The sequence below is a fragment of the Sebastes fasciatus genome, chromosome 2, assembly GCF_043250625.1.
Source record: "Sebastes fasciatus isolate fSebFas1 chromosome 2, fSebFas1.pri, whole genome shotgun sequence".
In the NCBI taxonomy this organism is placed as follows: Eukaryota; Metazoa; Chordata; class Actinopteri; order Perciformes; family Sebastidae; genus Sebastes; species Sebastes fasciatus.
This window is the reverse complement of record NC_133796.1, coordinates 11,352,484-11,378,189: the sequence shown is the minus strand read 5'-3', so window position 1 is coordinate 11,378,189 and position 25,706 is coordinate 11,352,484. Positions and strand designations below refer to the sequence as shown.

The 25,706-nt window shown below is 39.1% G+C and overlaps 1 protein-coding gene across 3 annotated transcripts; it reads right to left on the bottom strand.

Annotated features, from left to right (window-relative positions):
* Positions 1-337: 337 nt before the first annotated feature.
* On the bottom strand, positions 338-18,884 carry tars3 (threonyl-tRNA synthetase 3). Of its 3 annotated transcripts, none has more exons than XR_012597410.1 (19): positions 18,516-18,884; positions 17,539-17,625; positions 17,109-17,296; positions 16,871-16,994; positions 16,431-16,555; positions 15,864-15,981; positions 15,027-15,091; positions 14,833-14,911; positions 13,707-13,853; positions 10,875-10,973; positions 8,506-8,672; positions 8,227-8,389; positions 7,948-8,085; positions 4,058-4,135; positions 3,865-3,965; positions 2,810-2,914; positions 2,370-2,462; positions 2,131-2,245; positions 338-893 (listed from the first exon to the last, which is right to left on the bottom strand). XR_012597410.1 is itself a non-coding variant. In XM_074661729.1 (19 exons), exons 1-19 carry the CDS (start codon positions 18,843-18,845, stop codon positions 745-747), a joined length of 2,448 nt encoding a protein of 815 aa, XP_074517830.1. In that variant the 5' UTR covers positions 18,846-18,884; the 3' UTR covers positions 338-744. The 3 variants fall into 3 exon arrangements, 2 of the variants coding, with proteins under 2 accessions (XP_074517830.1, XP_074517824.1); XM_074661729.1 differs by having other exon boundaries at positions 2,370-2,442; positions 17,109-17,293; XM_074661723.1 differs by having other exon boundaries at positions 2,370-2,442; positions 18,516-18,883.
* Positions 18,885-25,706: the final 6,822 nt, after the last annotated feature.

Genomic DNA, 25,706 nt, shown 5'->3' with positions numbered 1-25,706 from the left:
ATTTGGTGTTTTTAGGGTATGACTTCTGTAGAAAACACTAACACTGATCTGTCATTACAGTGGCTCTGTGTTGCTCAATAGGTAAAGACAATTACTGCCACCATTAAAGGTTGTATTTTCATTGTAAACCTATGCACGTCACTGAAAACCTCATGCTGAAAAAAACTGCTCAGTTTCACCTTATTTCTTCAGAATGAGTAAACCAATCCAGCATGACAAATTCATGAAAGTCTGCATGTCTCTACAAAATAATCCTACTGCTGTTTATCATCACATGTAATTCCCGTAAAATATCCATCTCTTCTGTTGTGAGAGTAAAAAAACCAAAACGCTAACATTCAGTAGATTTATTTTATTTCTGGGGTTCCCCAGGGACAGAGCTTTGTGAAAAATCAGTGCCAAATTCACATAGACTTCATTGTTTCCTTAAATTAGTAAGTAACTTCCCCTCAGGTAGACTTAAATTACTTTGACATAACTTAATACCCACACCACGTGCACAAACTTGTCCTTTTCTACCCTTCACACATGATCAGTGGGCTTTTCAAAGTTGTTTTGTAATCCCAATTCATCACATTGACTTACAGAATATCAACTCATCGGTCCCTCTGTAGGATTTCTGCTCCATGTACTACACTTTCACTGTATACCTGCTTTACATATGCCCTCACTTGTCCCTTTACCGCTCATCTGACTGTAGTTGAGGTGCTCCAATGCAAGAGTCTGGGTTGTTCTTTGTCTTGATCAGAACTCCTCCTCTGCGTTTGGACAGCGGGATTGTTTGAGCAGGGTCAGGCGGGCCATCAACTCGGCCACCGACAGCTCTCCGTGGACTTTGTTGTCCCTCGTGCGCACATTGACGCCGTTAGTCATCTTCTCCTTCTCTCCGACCACTGCCAAGACACGAGAAGGCACAACAGCTTGACATGGGCCAAGTCACACACACACACACACAAACACAGCTACCCTAACACATTCCCCGCTTTGTGCCACTGACTTCTAAAACTGTGGGTGGTTAACCAGCTTGGAGGTCCATTTGCTTTATAGTCGGTCAACCAATTAGGAATGTGTTTATTTTTACTCAGTATCATTCTAGTGGTGAGTTTACGGACAACCCCACAGTTAAAGCTGTAGTAGGTAGAAATGGAGCAAATATGATTAAAAAAAAGATATTTTTATAAAACGGTCACTATATCCTGACAGTAGAGCATGAGACAGTAAATCGGAAAAAAATCATGTGCCTCTGTGTCCTCCGGTGCTCCTAATGGCATCTGCAAGATTTCACATACCGGAGGAAAACAACCAATCAGAGCCAAGCTGGAGCCTGCCGTCTCTGAGCAGCTGTCAATCACTCGCAAACTCTGATTAAACGGTCAAACTAGGCAGCGCTGATCAAATATGAATCAATATTCTGGTAATGTAATGCCTATTTCTTGCCTCATATGTTTTCAGAAACATCTTGTAGTGTACTGTTTAACTGTAAAATGAGAAAGTTTGTGACCCGGCAGTTTTTTTTTGTCAAGTTTTAGCTCATTTACAACAAATCACATATTTTCTATTGATCATTTTTGAAAACATTTAATTTGTGTTTGGATTTTTGAATGCTTTTTTAAAATCTACAGTTATAATGCAGATGATTTTTAAATGTCTGCAGTTCTTCTGATGCAACAACAATGTAACTTTGATCAAAGTAAAAGCAGATACGATGAAAAAATACATTATAAAAAAAAAACTTTTGTGGCAGAAGTGTAAAATATTGACTAAAGCATGTCCTCGCATTAAACTTGCTTAAGTTGCCTATTCTCCACTGAGGCTGTTTTACTAAACCTTAAGTTTTGGTATGATGTGGTCCTTTAAATTTACACCCACTGAAATCATATATAGTTTCTTCCTTTCTCTACATGTGGTGTTTCCTTCCTAGTAACTACAAATAAATTTACATTACCCAATCAGCACCACAAAGGAAATATTACTTTGTTTAAAATAGAATGTGAATTGTTGTGGAAGTGACCGTTTAAATGTACTTTTGAAGTGATTGCCGGCAGCCCTGAGAGCAGCAAAAAGGGTATGAAAATGTTTTTGAATCAGTCGGCAGCTCCCAAATGTACATAGAACAGTCAGCTTTCTCACCAAGTATGAAGTTATATTGGGCCAACTGAGCGTTACGGATTTTCTTGTTTAGAAGACAGCTGGAGTCTAGGTCAGCATCTGCCATGAAACCAGCTTCTGTAAACTGCTTACACACCTGACGGGGAAAAAAAATAAGTTATGGCTCAGCATTATACAAATCTGAATGCCACAGATATTATTATTGTCTGCACTCATGATTGAACTAAAATGTGGTAAAGATGGGGAAGTGGAAGACGTACCCTCTTGGCGTAATCCTCACAGGACGGGTTGACAGGCACTATCATCACCTGACGTGGAGAGAGCCACAGAGGCCTGTTGGAAGGACGGACGGACTGTAATGAAATTATTATTAACTCTACCACCTACATTTCTCCCTGACAAAAGGGAACTACTGAATTAAATCTTAATGCTATGGGGTTACTGAAATTTTGCCCAAAAGGAGAGAGGACATCAAGGTTCAACTAACAATACAGTGGATAGTTTAGCACTCCAACAAGATGGCAGGTCACCCATAACCACTTAAAAATTTTATTCAATCACATCTGATTTATCTGACGAAACATCACTGGACATATGAGACAGAACAAAGCGGGGCCATATCGGCATTACGGTTAATTTTTTTTTTAAATTTTATATATTGAAGCTCTCAAATGTTAATAGCAACCAGAAAGCACCTCACCATTTCCCTGCATAGTTCTCTGTGAGAATGGCAATCATCCTCTCCACAGAGCCCAAGATCGCACGATGGATGATGACTGGTCGGCCTTTGTCATCGCCTTCCTTCCTGTAAGACGTTACATAAGAGAGAATATTAAAGGGTTCCTGTGAAATGTGTCAGTATGAATGTAAACTAAACCATTAAAACCATGATCACACCATCCGAATCACTCGTATCCACCTACTGGCTCTAAATCTGACTGCCTGCAACTTCAGTATCAACATCTACCTCTATGGATCCTTCCACTGATCTACACAACCACCTCCTTCCCTTTCCATTTGCCCCCTGAATGCGCACGCACCCAGTAATTTTTTGTATACAGAAAACCCGTCTATAGGATGTGCATTGTTTTCCCATGCCGTGTTTACAAATTGAAGTTCCTGGTGAGTTGATAAAATCCACCTGCTCAGTAAGTTCATATCTATACCAGAATCAGACTCAGAATCAGAAAGGTGTTTATTGCCAGGTGTAAGGGGTATACACGAGGAATTTTCTTTGGCTTTGTTGGTGCGAGACAAATAGTATAATAACAAGAATTAAATAAAACGTTAGAATAAAATAAGAATAAAAATGTACAATTTACAAATAAGCTATAAAAACAAACATGATATAAACAGATAGTGCAAATATTGCCGGTGTGCAAACAAAACAATCAGGTAACAGAGGGAGAGAGAGGGAGAGAGAGGGATACTGTAGGGGGTGGTATTGAGAGTGTATGAGAGAGGGGGAGAGTCAGTGTCGGGGTAGGGAGGTGGGGGGGGGGGCAGTAGTGTGTGTGTGAGGGGGAGACAGTCACAGGGGGACGGATGGGCTGTTGGAGAGCCCCACTGCCATGGGGAAAAAACTGTTTTTGTGGCGTGAGGTTTTGGTCCTGATGGACACAACTCTTAAATACATGACTCTGAGGAACACAGTGTGCTGAGACATCTTGTTCAAGGGAGGATTAAAACATAACCCTTGGTGCAGAAAAGAACACAGACTCAGCAGTGTGTCAATGTTTTGATTAGGTGACTCACCCCACAAAGGTCAGGTTTAAGCGGATGGGCAGCTGGAAGTCCAGCTGAATGGTTGCACACTGGTGGTAACGTCCTATTGCATCTTTGATCTGAATGTCAATCTGCAACAGCACAGAAAGTATCACAAGGCTTTACAGACCTCAGACAATTAAAAATGATTTTGCATTTGGCAGCAAATATCAAATGTTCTGACCTTGGGTCCATAAAAAGCACCGTCTCCAGGGTTGAGTTTCCATGGCTCCCCAAACTCATTCAGGCTGTCCTCCAGTTGCTGTAAACCATGAGGCATACGTTAACAAAAATGAAAAGCAATTAGGCCAGTGTGAAGCAGGCCAAGTCATACAGCAGTGCACAAGTAAGTACAGAACATGCAGTTCAGTCTGCACTTTTACTTTTTAAGTTATGCCCGCTATTTACAACTGTGCAAAATTAATGATAGAAAGTCAAACAAATGAGTAATGTCTTTTCTGATACTACTACAGGAGCCTCATCTTTTAACCTCCTATTATGCGCCCACTCAATTGGAATAACAACTTGATCAACTTCCAGTGTATATTAGATCATACACTGTACCACTGTGTAAATTACGCAGCGGTTTTGGGCACATCGTTTGGATTATGCCATTAGAAATTGCGTCAAAATTGGTACCTTGTTTCATTGTATGTGGGAGTGTAGGGAGCTCCAGATGTTCTGGAAAGAAGTTCTTGAGCTGATTTCTGAATCGACAGAAAGTGTTGTTCCCGTTGAAGCTAAAATATGTTTGTTACATATATACCCTGAAGACTTTACATTAAATGTATTAAACGTAAACTGAATAATGTCTGTTTGCTACAAGCCAAATGTGTAATAGCTTTAAAATGGAAGGATATTCTGAGACCTAACTCTAGTCAATGGATTAAAGAGATGTCTTCTAGTTTGGCATTAGAAAAACTTCCTTTCATAGCAAGAGGTAAAGTTGAGGATTTTTATATGATGTGGAAACCTTTCATACATTTTATGAACGGCCTGACTGTAGATCCCTGTGATCAGAGGATTGGTGCTATCGGTGTCACTCCAAGGTAGTTTGTAATTTGTATCATTGCTGGAGCAGGATGATTGTGAATAGGGAGATAGAATAGAATAGGATGATGACTGAATTGTACACAGATTTTTTTTTAATTGATTATATGTATGTGTGTTTTTGTATGTGTATATACTGCGTGTGTGTATATATGTATGTAGGTATATATGTATACAGTATATATATAAATAAATTTCATTTTATTTTATTGTTTTTAATTTATTTATTTTTTACTTGTGTATTTTCTTTTTACTTATTTATCTATTTTTTGTATATAATATGTTTTTCCTGTGTCTATACTGGCTTATTTTGTATTAATATTAGGTTTGTGAAGTGTCTTTGTACCGAGAATGTTATTATTGAGGAAGTTTGTTAATGTTTGTGCTGTTTTTTCAAAATGAACAAAAAAACAATAAATATAATATTGAAAAAAAGAAATTGCGGCGCGCGAGAGAGAGAGAGAGAGAGAGAGAGAGAGAGAGAGAGAGAGAGAGAGAGAGCGAGAGAGAGAGAGAGAGAGAGAGAGAGAGAGAGCCTCCTCCTTATGAAGTTCTCTTTAGTCGCGTTTCACTCTTCACTCAGTGAGTCAGTAAGAGAAACAGTCAGATATACAGCTGCTAGAAAAGGTTTTTTTTCTCGTGGCACGTTCTGACTGTCTGAGTAAAAAAACCCGCTGCTGTTGGTCTTTACGCGTGGGGCATCCCGTTGGGCATCCCGTTGGGCATCCCGTTGGGCTGGAGCCCTGATAAGCCCGTTCATTAAATGACGATGACGACAATCCAAGCTGCCAAACCTTCCTCAAACTTGCGGTCATTGTTTACTTATATTGTACTTTACTTCGCTATTATTGTCTAAGGACTAAAAGGACAAATCTGACAAGATTTTCCTTTTTATTGAAACGAAAACGGAACGAAACGTATAAAAATGAAAAGTAAAAGTACTAACCACACTGTGAAAATTGAGTGAAAACTCCAAAAAGTCCTGCATTCAAGACATCACTTAAGTAAAAGTATACAAGTAGTATCAGCAGTAAAAATGGTCCCCGTCAGTGTTTTACTATTATGTTTTTGGATTAATATTACATAATTGTAATCTGAAAAGTAACTAAAGCTGTCAGATAATAGAGTAAAAAGTACAATATTTGCCTCTCTCTATTTGTAAATAAACACACACAGACACAAAAATAAGAGCATCCTGCTTTGCTAGCTAGGCTTCATGGTATTAACTGTATCAGCAGGCTTAGACTGCAACAAAGATGACATATGACTAAGCCAGCCAGCAAGCTATCAACCCAATAACATATGTAAGTCCAGCTGTATTTATAGGGCTCCAGGTGGACCTCGTCTCACTGATGGTGGCCACTTGTCTTCTCTGGCTATTACCATATCTGACACACTTTCCCTCTCTTAGTCACTAGCCAGATACAGTTTTCAGATTTAAAATTGCTTTAATTTTCAAATGATTGGCTTTTATATCGGCTGAGGCTGCCCCTTGGAATTATGGGTAACACTGTGTAAAATGGATGTATTAAGAATTCTCGTGACATAATTCATAAAATAGGAACTTTTATCAGTTGTAAACTGATTGGTGAGGTGGGCTGAAAGCTTAAATCACATTTATTCTAGCCACTGGTGTCCACTGTAGTACTGTTTAATTGTTTTTGTCTGCTGGAAACACGAGCCATCACGTTGTTTGGTCGTTTTGTTGTTTTTTAATGTGGTCTCTGAGCAGGTGGAATAGAACCCTCATCAACACTGCACCAGGAGTCAGAGGGAAATGAACTGCAATACCATTTACAGCCACATCACAGTGTCAATGGGCTGGTGGCGCTCTTTCAACATTTAGGCTGCTGGCTATGGGAGACAGTAGTGCTGTAAAGTGAATAAATACCATTTCAACCATTTAAAGAAAAATCATTAGAAGCTCAAATGTATTTATTTGGAATGAATGGCATTTCCATTCTCCTGGATTTGCAGTAAATAAGAGAACAATGGAGCTGTTTAGCTGCAACAATGACCACCTGAGCCTCACAGTGGTGGAAGTATTCAGAGACTCTTTTAGGTTACAAGAAAATATCCTGCATTGAAAATGTTACTTAAGTGAAAGTATGTAAGTAAAATCAGGAAAATGTACTCCAAGGATTCAAAGTAAAAGTAGTCAATGCAGACAAATGGCCCCTGTGACTGGTATACTATTATATATCATATCATTAGATTATTATTTTAAGTCTTAACAATTAGTTTTACGTCAAACCCTTAAAAAAATAGTATGTTTATCAGTTGTGGAAGTAGTATTCAGATTCTTTACTTAAGTAAAAGTAACCACACTGTGAAAATACTCCAAAAAGTCCTGCATTCAAGACCTTACTTAAGTTTAAAGTATACATGTATTATCAGCAGTAAAATGGTCCCTGTCAGTGTTTTACTATTAAGATGTTTTTGGATTAATATTACTGAATATTACATAATTGTAATCTGAAAAGTAACTACATGTATGTAAATAAATAAATATATACAGTATGTACACATACACACTCCTTCACACCCACCATAAAAGTCTTTGCATTGAACAATAGAAAAGAGCGACCTGCTTTGCTCACTGGGCTCAACCTCAGCAATCCACAATCAAAGGCATTTGACTACAGGCTCAAATGGATGAAAAGAATGAAAGGTGAGAGATATCGCACTGCCTTTTTCCCCACTGAAGCGTGTTTTTAATCTCCTGGAAAGTTATTAGCTGCCTTTCGTAAGGTGTAAGTGTATGTAAGTATACAGGACAGTCAAAAAGAGAACAGTGGAGCTGTTTAGCTGCAACAATCTCCATATGAGCCTCTGTATGACCAAACACAGCAGTGAACACACTCTTTCATCAACAGTGCCAAGTCAGAGTCAACATTCTTTTATTTTATTATTTGCTAAAAACTAAGGTGCTGCAATGTCCCTGCATTTTTATAGCGTGTGCCACCAAAACAGGGTCTTCATTTTCCACCATATATCATCACTATGACACATTACGCAGTTTACCTTCTCAGCCTGGTTCCACACAGCGATGTCACCCAGATACTTCTCTGGACGAGTGGAGAGGTGAAGCTGGAAGGAGAATCCGAACACATCGTAGACACAGCGGAGGAAGTCCAGACAGCCCTTCATCTCTGACTCTATCTGTAGAAAAAAAAGAAAAAGAAATCAAAATTAGTTGTACGCGTTTTTTGAACTGTTTTACTAAACTGTTTTTTATACGTTCAAAGACCTAAAAATTGTGTAACAACCCTTGACAATGCTGAAAACTACTGATGTGGTCACCTGATCCATCGTGCAGAAAATGTGAGCGTCATCTTGCTCGAAACGCCGCACTCTGGTCAGCCCAGTTAGTGTTCCTGACAGCTCATTTCTGTGGAGGACCCCGAAATCTGCCAGCCTCAAAGGAAGCTCCCTCCACGAGCGAGGCCTGTGGCTGTACATCAGACTACGGGACAACCAGAGAGCACTAATTCAAATGACTGTGACACACTTTAAATACTGTACAACACTATTTGATTTACAACATTCGGAAAACACTTCAAATGAGCAATCTAAATTTACCAGTGCCCGGGGCAGTTCATGGGCTTGAGTGCAAAGATGTCATCTTCCACAGGGAAGGAGAACATGTTTTCGCTGTAGTGCTGCCAGTGGCCAGATGTCTCCCACAGTTTGCTGTTATAGATGTTGGGGGAGGCTACTTCCTGGAAGCCTCTTCTCCAGTATTCATCCTAGAAAAACAACAAAAAACACATAAGCAAGCTACTGCAGCCAGTTGGACTGAACAGGTACTGAGCTGAGCTGAATCATGACTTCTGGCACGAATCTCGAGCCACTGCGATGAAAGTCAGATCCTGTGGCTTTTATTTATCCGTTTGTTTTCCTTCAGCAAAACATTTTAATGTCCAGTTGAGCTGTCAACAGTAGAAGACTGCCATTACTGGAAAGATTTCAACTGTGAATGAGTGGAACTATGAATATGAAACAGGAAGGAGCTTAAAAATATAAAGCATGCTCAGTCAGCTTCATCTGAATAAGTACAATATCAGAAGAGAGATACAAAACGTGAATGTCATGTTAGAAGTGACAACATAGAGGCCGTCCTCCAGCATCTAGAAATGTTCTCACTGTTAAACAGCAATACCTTGTAGAGGGAAATGCATAGCATGTTGTGTTTTTTTTGACACAGTGATAACAGACTGAAGTGACGTGATAATGATCTTGCACCGTTTCTGTGCAATGTATGTGAGGTCTCCTTGGCTTGGTCCGGTGTGTTGGTAGTGTGTGCTGTGAAAGTCTTCAAGATGTCAGCACATCTCTGCAGATATGTCACAGAGACAAGTTCCTGTACAGTCACACTAAAGTTTGCTCAACTTTGGATAAGACTGCGGTCTGCTCTTAAAGCTAAAGTAAAGCAAATGGGCAAAAAAAATAATATGTTTTATAAAACGGTGACAATATCCTGAGTGACAGTAGTGCATGAGACAGATAATCAGAAAAAAAAATCATGTTCCTCTGTGTCCTCCTGTGCTCTTAATGGCATTAACAAGATTTCACAGCGCTGAAGGAAAAAAAACGATCAGAGCCGAGCAGCAGCTCTCAATCACTGCTTGCAAAACTCGTGAACTCCGATCAAACTAGGCAGCGCTGATCAAATATGAATCAAGCTTCTGCAACTGTAATGCCGATTTCTCTCTTCAGATATTTTCAGAAATTTATCTCAGTGGAATGTTTAGCTGTAAAATGAGAAAGTTTGCTTGGGCCAGTGGGCGGTGTTTGGTTTTGGCTCGACTGTTTACAACATGACCATAAGGTCTTTGGTTAATGACCGAAAGAATGACATTGAGGATACTAGCGGCCGACATGAGATTCCTTCGTAGGGTGGCTGGACTCAGCCTTAGAGATAGGGTGAGGAGCTCAGAGATCCGGAGGGAGCTCTGATTGATTGTTTTTGTTCAGCCGTGGTGAAATCTTGCAAATGCCATTAGGATCACTAGAAGGAGGCAGAGGAACCTGATTTATTCACAGATGATCTGTCTCATCCACTATTGTTAGGATATAGTGTCAGTTTTATATAAATAACTTTTTATTATATTTGCTCAAAGTTCCCGACTGCAGCTTTAACTGAGAACTGCAGCCCACATTAGCCAACATTCAACCTGATTTGGTGGCTTTCCAAACACTAATAGTTTGTCTTTAAACTAAAAAAAAAGAAGAACAAAAGAACACTTTAAATTTTCACTCCAGGAGGCCAATCGGAGAAGACTGTTTCACATTATATATATATCATTTTTATTTTGTCATATGGATTGTCTATGTTGTATTTTCATTATGTTGTTACTCTGTACACACGTCATCTATTGCACATCTGTCTGGATCCCTCCTCTGTTGTTCTTCCTGAGGTTTCTTCCTTTTTTCCCTGTTAAAAGTTTCTGTTGTAGTAACGTTTTTCCTCTTCCGATGAGAGGTTACAGAACTGTAAAGGACAGAGGGTGTTGTATAATTCAGACTTTATACGGCAATCAGGACTGGCCCGAGCTTTTCTGGGTCTCAGAGCAGAATCTGAACCGACTGAGCTGAACTAAAATATTCAGGTCACTAGTACACTCATGGCTTATCTTTGATCTTCTTGGCGATAGCATGTTCTGCATGTCAATGAGCTGACAATCACTACAAGTACACTAGAAATGTTAAGCTTGAGCCTCATAGTACATACTTATTCATTGTGGCTATTGTAATGATTTGATAATATATGCAAATTGAAATTTATATAATAATTTAGGTCCCAATGAAGATTTTACATTATTTTTTATAAAAACAGAGACCTAAAAAGAAAAATAGGTCATTATCTGAAGGCTTTTGTAGCTTAGAATGAAATTTGGTAAATATAAATGAAAAGAGGCACTGATAAGACTTCTGGCCACCACTCTTACCCTGATGAACTCGGTGAGCGTGTTGTAGATGTGGGCTCCACGTGGCATGAAGAAACAACTGCCAGGGCTGAGATCATGGAAGAAGAACAGCTCTTGATCCTATGAAGTAGTTAAAGAAGACGTTTTAATGACACATATCACATATACTTATTATCTGCAGGTGCAACCAGCGAGAAACACCTCCATACACAGTTGGGCGTAATCCAATCATTACACAGCAGACCATCTGTCAGCGACTGGCTGCCGGAAAAAAGCTCAATGGACAAACAAAGAGAGATGGGCTTGCTAGCTGGGAAGCATAATATTCATTTCCCCCGGGCCTGTGATTTATGCAACTAACTTGTGATGAAAAACAAAATTTTTTTGAACAGTATTGATACAAGTTGTCTCCTTGTGCATGAGTTTATAACACAGCCCCCATCTCGCCTCTCTGTCTTTCCATCCTTTTGAGCTACAGCAGTTAATTGAAGAAACAAATAAGAGATTTACAGCACAAATCCAACAGGAAAAAAATACTATAATTATGATACTGCTTTGTCAAATTCACTTTGATTTGAAAAAAAAATTTAGTTCTTTGTAACTGAAATGTCCCATTCCAAAAAAACACTCTTGATTACAGAATATTTGACAAGTAAATTGATGTGTGGGATTAGACGCTTGGCACATGAGGTGTCTCATAAAAGTGGCTCTAAAAAGCAGGGCTTTTTGTGAAAACCTGTCATGAACAGCAAACTGACTGATGTTCACAGTGCAGCTGTGCAGAGGAACCTTCGTCTGACAGATTGATTGGAACACAGGTTAAGTCTGAGATGATAAGCCTTAAAAGGTACAGTGTGTAACATCTAGCTGCACATATGTGCCAAGCGCGTAGGAGAGAGAGCTACGGTAGCTGACGTGAAAACGTGAATGGCCCTATCAAGAGCTGTTGTAAGAGTAGCGTAGGTCATTTGGTAGTGTGTAAACTGTGTGTGTACGTGGGAAGCGAGTGGTGAAGCAAGAGAGGGAGCGGTGGCGAATGTGTGGGATAGTGTGAGTGAACAAGTGAGCTAGTGGAGCAGAAGACGGAGTTAGTTTAGCTTTGAGAATATCAAGTGAATGTACAATGGAAGTTGCAGTTTGTGCAGAAATAAATGCTGCAGCTCCTCAAGACTAACAGAGGTTTCCTGTGTCTCGTTTCTTGGCGGCTGAGTGGAGTGACGGGCGTAAACTCCTGAGCAATTTAGGGATAATGTACAGCGAGCCGGTCATTGTTGTGAAATAAACCCAGACAGGGCGATGTGTCAGTGGACCCCGACGAGAAGCGGGTCTTGCATCGCTCTGAAGGGGTATATTTCACAACAATGACCCACTCGCTGCACATTATCCCGCTTATTACACGGCTACTTACTTAACAAATCAATAATTTGACACAAAAATGGTCCTCCAGAGTCCAACATTAGAACTGCGTCCATAGCAACGGTCTGTTATACATAGCAACGGTCTGCTATAAAGAAATAGCATACCGTATAATGACGTAATTGACCAATCAGAATCGAGTATTAAAAAAAGCTGTGTAATAAGTAACGTTATCGACTCCGGCCCAAGCAGGAAAAGTTAACACGCTGGTTTGTCCGTTCGAGGCTACTGTTGAAACATGGCGGCCGGCTCCGTGGAGAGGACCCGCTCCCTATGTAGATATAAACGGCTCATTCTAAGGTAACAAAAATACAACGCATCTTATTTCCAGGTGATTATACACTAAAGAAAACATACTTATTAACATTATACTCCATTTCTGCCAGTAGATCCCCCTAAATGTTACACACTGTTCATTTAAAACTAACCTAACCGGGACCAGGCTAGTCTGGAAGAACAAGTTTCCATGGTAACTTAGTTCTGACTTATCTAAACCTCCTTTGTGAAAAATAATTTCTTGAAAATTAGCCTGAATTAGTGAAATATCTTTTAATAGTAATCTTGCTTTATGAAACACCCGTCTGAAAATCTTTTTTTAAATCCACAAACCAGTTCTTATATTTCCTTCTTACACATGTCAAAACTGGTTGAGGTATAACATGCTTGATCTATTTTATTATGTCAGAGACACAGACTGATCCCTGTGGATGCACCTGGTGGGATTTTTTTTTTTTTTACTTCAATGCTATTGGGTAATACAATTGGACTGCATCTAGAGGTTTTCAATAATGTTGTGCTGTCATGATGCACTATGCAAATGACCAGAGTCAGCTTGGGATCATGCCACAGAGCACCATCTTTAAACAACATGTCACTTGTGTCACCTCCTTCCAACTGGCTTCAACAGCAATATCTCGACTCTCGGGTTTAATATGGATCTGTGTTGTTATCAGTGCTGACTGAGGTGCTGCCGTCTGTGTCTCCCATGCTGGGAAACCAGCTGGGGTGCTCAGATGACTCACAGCGGTCACAAATGTGCCAATATGAAGAAACGCAGGGCCCTCAGCTGGTAGAGAGCAGCAACAACATGGGTTTCATGTCCGAAACTGCAACAAAATTTGATGACTGGGTGACATTTTAAAGAATGATTTAACCTTTCCTAACAACTGCGTGATGTTTTTATTTTGTTTGCATGTTGTTGAATGTGTCTTTACAGTTCCTGTTTGCCTGGAAACTGTGACCCAGGTTCATTTCAGGATATCACCACATCCATAAAACCACAAACAGACTCTCACGAGGAACAACGCCTACAAAGACCTCAAAGGAGATGCGTCAGCCATCATATTATGTATAAATCAAAATTCACTTTGTTCAGTCACTGGTTTTAGGCCTAAGCCAGCTGTGTGGGCTTGAACATGACTGCCTACTGTGACTCACTTTGCCGATCTTGCGATGGTCTCTATTCTTGGCCTCCTCCTGAAAACGTTCCCACTCCTTCAGCATCTTTGAGTCTGGGAAGGAAATCCCGTAGATCCTCTGTAGAGTCTCCATGTCGGAGCGGCCCTCCCAGTAGGTTGCAGAGTTCTGATGACAGAGGCATAAAAGAATGAAATATTAACATTTCTACATGTTAGCACAGGATTACAGATTATAGAGGAGCTACAAATTGGGAAATTCACTCTGGGGACAAATTTGTTAAAAATGCTAAAATTTAAGGTAAGAGATGAAAACATTTGAAAAAAATCTTTATCTGAGCATGGATGCAAACACATGTACGGTGAAAAAAGAGAGCTATCCGAAGTCGAAACAAAAAAAAAGTGACATCGTAATATCATATGTAAGGGATAATGTACAGCTGGCCGGTCACTGTTGTGAAAGAAATCCCGACAGGGCGATGCTGCAACCCTGACGGAGGGATCTCTCATCACCCTGAAGGGGTTTCTTTCACAACAATAACCCGTTCGCCGTAAATTATCCCGCTTATTACACAGCTACTTACTTAAGAAATCAATAATTTGACACAAAAATGGTCCGCAAGAGTCCGACATCCAAACTGCGCCCATAGCAACGGTCTCTTATACATAGCAACCGGTGTTTAGTACAGTAGCCCGTCTAATGATGATGTCCCCTTGTCTGTGCGGGCGAACTTACTCTCTCTCTCTCTCTCTCTCTCTCTCTCTCTCTCTCTCTCTCTCTCTCTCTCTCTCTCTCTCTCTCTCTCTCTCTCTCTCTCTCTCTCTCTCTCTCTCTCTCTCTCTCTCTCTCTCTCTCTCTCTCTCTCTCTCTCTCTCTCTCTCTCTCTCTCTCTCTCTCTCTCTCTCTCTCTCTCTCTCTCTCTCTCTCTCTCTCTCTCTCTCTCTCTCTCTCTCTCTCTCTCTCTCTCTCTCTCTCTCTCTCTCTCTCTCTCTCTCTCTCTCTCTCTCTCTCTCTCTCTCTCTCTCTCTCTCTCTCTCTCTCTCTCTCTCTCTCTCTCTCTCTCTCTCTCTCTCTCTCTCTCTCTCTCTCTCTCTCTCAACACCCACTCTCATTTCAACATTTGATCCTGTGTGTATGTCCCACATACCTTGTAGATCTTCATGGCCTTGATCTTGCCTGTATGCCTGACATGAGGACCTCTGCACAAGTCAATCAAGGGCCCACATCTAACCAGGATTCATAAAATACACAACAGTTAACTTTAACACCCAAAAAGAACTCACACATCCTCTTAAAATAAAAAGATCCAGTTAATATTTCTTCTTCTTATAAGCAACGTACCTGTAGACTGTAGTAGTAGGGGTCTTAACTTTCTCATTCAGAATGCGGCACTTGAATTTGTTGTACTGAAAGATAAGAACACCTCGATTAGTTAGAAATGATCCTGAGCAGAAGGGATAATCTACACACACAAAGTTTATTGTATTAATTTTTTTGCCAAATTCCATACATGCAAGTAACAATAATACAACTAGATAGTAATACTATTGAATTTAATTATTTTTTATTTTATTTTTGATGTTTTGCTTAATTTTAGTTTAGTTTTAGTTAGTTTTCAGAGTGTGTTTGCTAGTTTTAGTTTAGTTTTTCTGAATTGTTTTGTTTTAATTTGTATATATTTGGTTTTAGTTTGTTTTTGTTAGAGCCAGGTATAATGTCTCACAAGTATTTAGCTACATAATCATACAAAATACATGGTTGGAGAACTGTGTGGGATTGGCCATAATGTTTAATGTTTAATTTTCACTACTTTAGTTATACAGTGGTGTCATAGCGCCATCTGCTGGAATGTCAAATCCGTTCAATTTCAGTTGTTCAATGTCACCAGAGTTGACAGATGTTCATGCGGTCTCTTTTTTTCGGTTGTGATATGTTATACTTAAAAAACTAAAACGAATTTACGTTCATTTTTATTTACTCTTTATTCATTTTTTTTTTACCCTTATTCCTTAAAGGATATAGTTTTTTACTTTGTTTCAGTTTAATAAAAAAATATTTTTCACTGCTTATTTTCTTTTTTTGGTTTCAGTTTTAGTTAACTATAAAAACCTTGCAAGGTAAGACTGTATAAACCAGGCTATAGAACATTTTGCTTTGTTTGTGAAACAGCTCTCTCACCTTAAACATCTTCAACAGTGTCTCCTTGCTGATTTCGAGCCTCTCAAAGGGCTGTTTTTCCTTCACCACAGCCTTGCACAAAGTCTCCAGGTCCCCAAACTCAGTGCTGGACACTCCCCTGGAAACAGCAGACATGTTAAGCTCGTTACAAGTGCTCACGGTCAGTGCCTACAAGAATCACAACATTTCTGTAATTACCTCATAGCGTTTGATAGAGCGATAAATTAATCTTCAACTATTTTTATAAATCAATCAAATCAGTTTGAGTAATTTTGTCACAGTCTTTAATGGCCTCTATAACAGTAAACTGAATATCTTTGAGTTGTGGACAAAATAAGATAATTGAGGACGTTATCTTTGGCTTTGGGAAACACTGATACTTTTTCACCATTTTCTGACATTTTATAGACCAAACAACTAATCGATTAATCTAAAAAACTGAGTAAAACCATCAACAACTGAATTCAAAAGCAGTGAAATACATGATTAGGACTGCATGCATTAAGAATGTATAAAAATGTTTTAGACTAGAATCCGTGTCTGAACACTGATGGTAAAAATACTTACTTCTGTCCATCCAGGAACATGTCGTAGTAGAAACCGTTTTCAATGGGGGGTCCATAACACAAACAACCTCCATAAAACTGCTCCATTGCCTCCCCTAGGATGTGAGCACTGGAGTGCCAATACACCTAAGACACAAGATGAAGATATACAGTACATCAATTTAGTCTAATCAAAGAAAGTATGTTGTTTGGACGCCGTGGCTTGGACCTTTTTAATACACCAGACATTAAGGTATGACTTTACATTACATTACTGAATATGATTAAAAAGGGAAAAAATGAAAATGCCAATGATTATAGTAAATCAAAAGATTTGCCAATGGTAAACAGATCACAGCTACTTCTGTAAAACAGATCACATCTCTGTGGTTTCCCTCTGTAGCCACTAGCCATGTGTTCAAATGTTTTTCTTAAATCAAATTAAGAGTTCTATGTACTCACAGCCTGAGCATCGTCATTGTCAAAGCGCAGGATCTCAAGAGAGCAGTCTTGCTCGAGGGGTCTGTCCAGGTCCCAAAGCTCCCCATTCACCCGAGAAATCACCGCGTTGTCAGCCAGGCCCTGGCTGAAAGATCAAGCGCAACATAGTCACCTCAGAAATGATGTGTCTAAATTTAACAAAGTGAGCCATTAATTCATGATACAATTATTGGATCTGGCCGGTTGTTTTAGCACCAACCTGATATCACAAGCTAGCTGGTACGGTGTGGTGACCCAAGCTTTGCTCGCCACCTTGCGTCCGTCGGGCAGCTCCACAGTAATGGGCTTGCTGACTGCAGCTTTCTTTGCCAGCAGGGCATCGCTCTCCCTCTTCAGCTCGTCGTAGAGGCTGAGGCGCTCTGCAACGTATCCCGGCAATGACTTCTGCTACATTGGGAAAACATAAAAACAATCAAATACAATAAATTACTTTTTTAAATGTGTTTAGAAAGAATGAAAGCATGAACAGAGCTTTGCATGTTGTTCATACGAACCATCAGAGTATTAATATTTCACATGTTTTGTGAAAGGCAGGAACTATGGTGAGAACATTCTCTGCAGATGTAAGATGTAATGGATGAACAGGGAAGCAGGATAACATCAAGGTCCTGTGCTTCTTTAATAATCACCTCTTTCACTCCTCCGTTTCCTTGTCCCTTATCCGGCTTCTTCTCCTTCTTGTTCTTGTCACCTGGTTTGGTGTCTGCTGTTGCCACCTGTCAACAAACAGAGAGTTTATGTCTTTAGACTTACAATAAGCTTTTTATCACTATTTCATTCCGAGGCACATTATTAGACAGAGTAATCAGGAAGGCCAGCTCTGTCCTGGGATGCCCCCTCGACACAGTGGAGGTGGTGGGAGAGAGGAGGATGATGGCTAAGCTGTCATCCATGATGGAGAATGACTCCCACACCATGCAGGAAAACCATCTCAGCACTGGAGAGCTCCTTCAGCGACATGCTGCTCCACCCAAAGTGTGTGAAGGAGCTCTATCGCAGGTCCTTCCTTCCTTCCTGCAGCTGTCAGACTCCACAACCAGCACTGCTCCCAGTAGGACACAACCAGCACTGCTCCCAGTAGACCACTTACACACTAAAAAACTGACAATAACCAGATATTTCAGGTGAAATTTCATTTCATTCTCACTGTGCAATATCATTTTCCACTTGTGCAATTTTGTTAATAGTCTGTTTATTGTCAATACTGTATACACTGCTCCTATTTTTATACTTCCTTCTATTTAAATGGTTCATATTTTGTTACACTTTGTTTAGCTCTTTTTTTTACTGTGTTAGCTGATGCATCTTGTTTTTTGCACTATCACCTTTGCTGCTGTACACTGCAAATGTCCCCACTGAGGGACTAATAAAGGAATATCTTCTCTTATCTTATCTCATCAGCCTGTTATTAATGTGAATGAACATATTCGGTATTCGAATATTCGGTATTCGAAAGTGGTCACACACTGTGACACTGAGTGGGGGGTTGGCAGCTATTTCTGGACATGTGGTGGTGTATTTAGTCAGCTGGCTCTGGTCAGACAGAGGCCCACTACTCACCTCCTCATCATCATATTATATACATTTAAACTCACAGTCTTTATACCTTTTTATCAGCTCGGTTGTTTGTCTGCTGTTCTTTGCTGGTGGTGTTTCTCTCTGGAGCTTTGTTAAGCCCTGGTTGTTGTGGTTTCTTGCCCTGCCCCGCCGCCTCCTCCAGCTGGAGCTCCGCCCGCAGACCCCTCCGCAGGTGGAGCAGCCGGTACTGGAGCTTCTCGTTCTCGGTCCGCAGGCTCTCCAGCTCCGGAGAAACCCCCGAGACATATTCAGCATCCAGACCTCGGCTCAAGCCGTCCCGGAGAGACGAGATCTCCTGGTAGAGGAGCCGGATCTGCTCCTCCTGAGCGGACAGACGCTCGGCCATGCACTCGGCCATCTTCACCACCACTTCTACTGCTTCTTCTTCTTCTTCTCTGGTGTTTATACCGACACCTACTGGACTGGAGTGTGAAGCAGTAGATTGGCAGGAAAAAATATATACAATTTAAAAAATTGAAAAATGTAAAATGTAAAAAATAATAAAAATATTTTAAAATTAAAAATAAAATTAAAAAATTGAAAATTGAAAATTAAAAAAAAAAAAGAAAAAAAAAGTTAAAAATAAGAAATTAAAAAAAAATTAAAAAAAATTCTAATTAATAACTACTACTACTACTATTACTAATAATAATAATATTGACCACCACTTCTTCTTCTTCTTCTTCTTCTTATTTAGCTTTGAGGTAACCGACACCAAATATACAATTTAAAAAATTTAAAAATGTAAAATGTAAAAAATAAAAAATTAAAAACAGTTAAAAATAAGAAATACAAAAAAAAAAAAAAAAAATTTCTAATTAATAACTACTACTAATAATAATAATAATATTGACCACCACTTCTTCTTGTTCTTATTTAGCTTTGAGGTAACCGACACCTACTGGACTGGAGTGTGAAGCAGTAGATTGGCAGGAAAAAAATATACAATTTAAAAAATTTAAAAATTAAAAATGTAAAAAAAAATAAATAAAAAAAATAAATAAAATAATTAAAAAAAAATAAAAAAAATAAAAAATTGAAAATTAAAAAAAAAATTAAAAAAAAGTTAAAAATAAGAAATACAAAAAAAAAAATTCGAATTAATAACTACTACTACTAATAATAATAATAATAATATTGACCACCACTTCTTCCTCTTCTTCTTCTTCTCGTTCTTATTTAGCTTTGAGGTAACCGACACCTACTGGACTGGAGTGTGAAGCAGTAGATTGGCAGGAAAAAAATATACAATTTAAAAAATTAAAAAATTAAAAATGTAAAAAAAAATAAAAAAATAATTATAATAAAAAAAAAAAAAAAAAAAAAAAAATTGAAAATTAAAAAAAAAAAATTAAAAAAAAAAGTTAAAAATAAGAAATACATGGGCGCCTGGGTTAGCTCAGTTGGTAGAGCGGGCGTCCATGTATCAAGGCTTGGTCCTGACCGCGGCGGCCCGGGTTCGAATCCGGCCTGTGGCCCTTTCCGCATCCACTCTCTCTCTCCCCCCTTTCAAGACTCTATCCACTGTCCTCAATAAAAATGGAAAAATGCCCCCAAAAAAATAACTTTAAAAAAAATAAATAAATAAATAAGAAATACAAAAAAAAAAATTCTAATTAATAACTACTACTACTACTACTAATAATAATAATATTGACCACCACTTCTTCCTCTTCTTCTTCTTCTCGTTCTTCTCGTAGGTAACCGACACCTACTGGACTGGAGTGTGAAGCAGTAGATTGGCAGGAAAAAAATATACAATTTAAAAAAAATTCAAAATTTAAAATGTAAAAAATAATTAAAAAAATTAAAATTAAAATTAAAATAAAAAATTGAAAATTAAAAAAAAATAAGAAATAAAAGAAATTAAAAATAAGAAATACAAAAACAAAAAAAAAAAAAATTCTAATTAATAACTACTACTACTACTACTACTAATAATAATATTGACCACCACTTCTTCTTCTTCTTCTTCTTCTTCTTCTTGTTCTTATTTAGCTTTGAGGTAACCGACACCTACTGGACTGGAGTGTGAAGCAGTAGATTGGCAGGAAAAAAATATACAATTTCAAAAATTTCAAAATTTAAAATGTAAAAAATAATAAAAATATAAAAATTAAAATTAAAATTAAAAAATTTAAAATTTAAAATTTAAAATTTAAAATTTAAAATTTAAAATATAAAATTTAAAATTTAAAATTTAAAATTTAAAATTTAAAATTTAAAAAATTTGAAATTTAAAAAAATTAAAAATAAGAAATACAAAAAAAAAAAAAAAAAATCGAATTAATAACTACTACTACTACTACCAATAATAATAATCGTTCACTCAAAGCGTGCAGCGGCTGGTGAACGACCTCCGCTACTACAGACTGTGTAATAGTAGCCTGCCGACCGGCACCATCAAGCTATAGCAACGACGACCGCGTTGAACCACTTCACACATCGACGATGATCTTCGAGGACTGCCTGTGCTGACCACTTTGCCCTGACACTCCTTCTCCAATCCAGCTTTGCTCCACCTGTTCACCGTGATAGGAAGGAACAACATGCATTGTATTGTTGGAATGTAAACCTGGTCTGCAGTTTGGCTTTTAGCCCCAGACCCGGAGCAGTCTGAGCCAGGCCTTCTTTCCCACGCGTCCACAACAGAGCTGGGCCGGGACTGAGCACTTTCAACTCATTTTGAGTTTTTAAAAAAAATGTCTACTTTTATTCATTTTTGCCTTCAATTTTTTCATCTCCAAAGGAGACGGACTCTCAAACTTAAGATCTTTCATATCATTCCATTCTGAAAAAGAGAAAACCTGCTTGATTAATAAAGTGCTTTTTTAGTAAAACTCAGTTATTGATTAATTCATGGTTTTTATTGATCTATATTGCCTAACTTGTCAAAGTATTGTTTGTGAGAATAATGGTTGTATTCAAGACGGCTATTCTCAACCACTGGTGGGCCTCAGAGAGCCACCTAGTGGGCTGCAAAGGTGCTGCCAAATGGTTAAATTAACTGCTATTCTGTATTTCAGAGGTTGTAGCGGGCTCACGTTTAAAGCTAGAGTGAAGATACTGGCATCATATGAAACTAGAAAACCTGATGAATCCATCGGTACCAACCATGTCATGCTAACTTGTCGGGAAAGAGGCTAAATAACGCTTCAAACTTTCCTTTCCAAACAGGAAAAACTGTCATGGCCATTTTCAAAGGGGTCCCCTTGACCTCTGACCTCCAGATATGTGAATGAAAATGGGTTCTATGGGTACCCACGAGTCTCCCCTTTACAGACATGTATGTCACAGAAGCAGTGACACAAAATCAAGCAATTTTTGAAACCAGTAAAAGTGTGGTGAGGAAATACGAGCCTGAATAAGATAAGATCAGATATTCCTTTATTAGTCCCGCAGTGGGTAAATGTGCAGTGTACAGCAGCTAAGGGGATAGTGCAAAGAGCAAGATGCATCAGCTAACACAGTAAAAAAGAGCTAAACAAAGTGTAACAAAATATGAACCATTTAAATAGAAGGAAGTATAAAAATAGGAGCAGTATATAAAAACGTTGGATTCATAATGCCAGGCAGTGATGGGTGAGGGGAAGCGGTGGCATCACACATATTTATAGCCCAGTTTGTCATTTATTTGGGAAGGTGGACATTTTTGAACAATCGGAAGTGTGCCTCGAGTTACAAAAGGTTGAAACCCTGTATTAACAGATTCAAGACTTCTCTGGATGTCAATGGCATCTTTTTTAAATTTGAACATAAATTCATGGACTTCAACATGCACAAATAATCACATAGTTAGTTTGGGTCTTCACAGAGCCGATGGATAATGCAGGGCAGAACTGCTGAAGCCTTTGACAGACAAACGCTGTGTGAGGACGCAACATGTAGAAGATAAGCATCAGCACAGGAAGAACAACTTCAACAACTTCACAGTAATGACAAGGTGAACACAAAATGAAGTCAGAAGTTTACCAGAAAAAAAGTCGTTATATGATCAGAATTTCTCACAATTCTGATACTCAGTTTTCCTTATTTAATTCTTATTTAATTTTACAGATTCAGTTCCCCTTCAAAATTATTATTTTTTTTATTTTTATTTTTTTTATTTTTCAGAATGCGTTTTCTGAATACCTCTCACTCAATATGAGCCTTCACAGCTCACGTTAGGTGAGAGGTCATGATGCATGTTTTTGGACAGTCGGAGGAAACCAGAACACCTGGAGGAAAACCCCCGTTGACACGGAGAGAACATGCAAACTCTACACCTCATATCGCACGAGGTGACGGTTATACACCTCATATCACAGGAGGTGACGGTGTTACACCTCATATCGCATGAGGTGACGGTGCTACACCTCATATCACAGGAGGTGACGGTGTTACACCTCATATCGCATGAGGTGACGGTGCTACACCTCATATCGCATGAGGTGACGGTACTACACTTCATATCGCATGAGGTGACGGTGCTACACCTCATATCGCAGGAGGTGACGGTGCTACACCTCATATCGCGTGAGGTGACGGTGTTACACCTCATATCGCGTGAGGTGACGGTGCTACACCTCATATCGCGTGAGGTGACGGTGCTACACCTCATATCGCACGAGGTGACGACAGTGCTACACCTCATATCGCACGAGGTGACGACAGTGTTACACCTCATATCGCACGAGGTGACGACGGTACTACACCTCATATCGCACGAGGTGACGACGGTACTACACCTCATATCGCACGAGGTGACGACGGTGCTACACCTCATATCGCACGAGGTGACACTATGCATTTAAGATGTATTTATGGGCCACTAGTCCCACGATGGCGATGCCAGCACACCAACCTACATTGCGTAGAACGGCAATACCAATGGTCGACCAAATTGAGGTCTGATCCTCAGCAGCTGGAACCTCTGAGAGGTTATTATGTGTCCTATCCTCAGGTATAGCCTTAAACGAGCTCTTTTTGCGGTTGACCTTCTGAGCTTGACCCTGAGTGGTTGGCTGCAGACCTGCCATCTCTGCAGGTCGTTGCTCTGTCAGATCCTCAGGTCTAGTCTTGAACGAGCTCTTTTTGCGGTTGACCGTCTGAGCTTGACCCTGAGTGGTTGGCTGCAGACCTGCCATCTCTGCAGGTCGTTGCTCTGTCAGAAATTCAGGCGAGGTTGGGATAGATATCCTGTGTCTGTCGTCCGTCAGGTGCGATTTCCTGCGGGGAGCTGTCAGCGAGTGAATGGTCATCTGGCGTTCTCTGCCCACGTTACCTGCAGATCGTCGCTTTGTCAGAGATTCAGGCGAGGTCATGGTATATCTCCTGTTTCTGTGGTCTGTCTGGTGCGTTTTCCTGCGGCGAGCTGACTGTGAACGAGAGGACCTTCGGCGTTCTCTGCTCGCGTTACGTGCAGATCGTTGCTTTGTCAGAGATTCAGGCGAGGTCATGGTATATCTCCTGTTTCTGTGGTCTGTCTGGTGCGTTTTCCTGCGGCGAGGTGACTGCGAACGAGAGGCCCTTCGGCGTTCTCTGCTCGCGTTACGTGATTTCCCTCGACGTCTCTTCCGGGGAGGATACAGTAACCCCTTTGCCACATTGAAGGGAGCCTTCAGTAAACTCTTTGCCGCATTGATGGGAGCTTTCAGTAAACACTCTGCCACGTCGGGGGGACTCGATGATGCCGAGTTGTCTTCGCTGTCTTTGTTGCGTGTCTGCAATCTGCTCTGAACTCTGACGTGTTTGGGAACTTGCTCCATTATCCCTCTTTGCCAAGTCTGTTAGGTATTGCTGCCGTCTCAGTAATCTTCTGCTCTAATGCCTCAGTAAACCCCTTTATGCCCCTATAGGTAAGATTTCTCTGAACCGATGGCTTTGATGGCTTTGTGACATCATTCTGAATTTGGCTTTGTGACATCATGATTAAAGGCAACAGGTGCAGCCTGCCTTTCGATAAGCCTTGCATGTGATGTCACATCATGACATCATGACATTCTATGCACAGATGTTCCGTACGCCACAGAATTCCTCACAATTCCGATACTCAGTTTTCCTTATTTAATTCTTATTTAATTTTACAGATTCAGTTCCCCTTCAAAATGTTAATTTTTTTATTTTTTATTTTTTATTTTTCAAAATGTGTTTTCTGAATACCTCTCACTCAATATGAGCCTTCACAGCTCACGTTAGGTGAGAAGTCATGATGCATGTTTTTGGACAGTCGGAGGAAACCAGAACATACATATATATATGTGTATATATATATACGTATATATACACATATATACGTATATATATATATATGTATATACTACATATATGTACATGTATATACTTTTACTATACATATATATGTATATATATGTATATATATGTATATACATATATATACATATATATATATATATATGTATATATATACATATGTATATATGTATATATACATATATATATACTGTATGTACTGTCTAATAATGTCACATTGAATCAGATAACAGTCGTAGGAGACATTTTACTGCACAATAAGTACTTTTACTACATACTGTACATGGTGCTGCTAAAATAAGCATTGTGTACTTATGCAAGTACTTAAGTACATAATGCAAGAACAGAAATATCCAGAACTCCTGGTACAAAAACCCCAAACAGTTTATCAGGAGAGAAGTCAAGCAGAGGTTTGTGTTTAAATGTTGCTGGCTCTGTACCTTTAACTACGGAACACAAACACACACACACACACACACACACACACACACACACACACACACACACACTTACATGTAAATATAGCTTTGTAGGTGCCAGTTTGTTTTCATTTCAATAACAAAATTAAATTATCCAATAATACTGAAAAAAGCTAAAAAAAACAGTCCAAATAATGATATGAATTGTATCAGAACTTACAAAGTTAAAACTAGCTCCACCTATTGATTGATTGTGTCTATATCTGTGTGTGTATATACACAGATATAGACACAATCAATACTTAACTCCTGTTTTTATTTATTTATATATATATCTATATTTATATATAGATATATATATATTTTACTTTACTTGTGGTTTCATAACTAGTTATATTCATTTATGATATGCTTTTTTTATGTATTTAAAGTGAATGTGAATGGTGACTACCTTATCTACTACCTGTTTCATAACTACAACTCACATGCTAGGACAGATGGACACATGCTAGGACAGATGGACACATGCTAGGACAGACGGTTTCCAC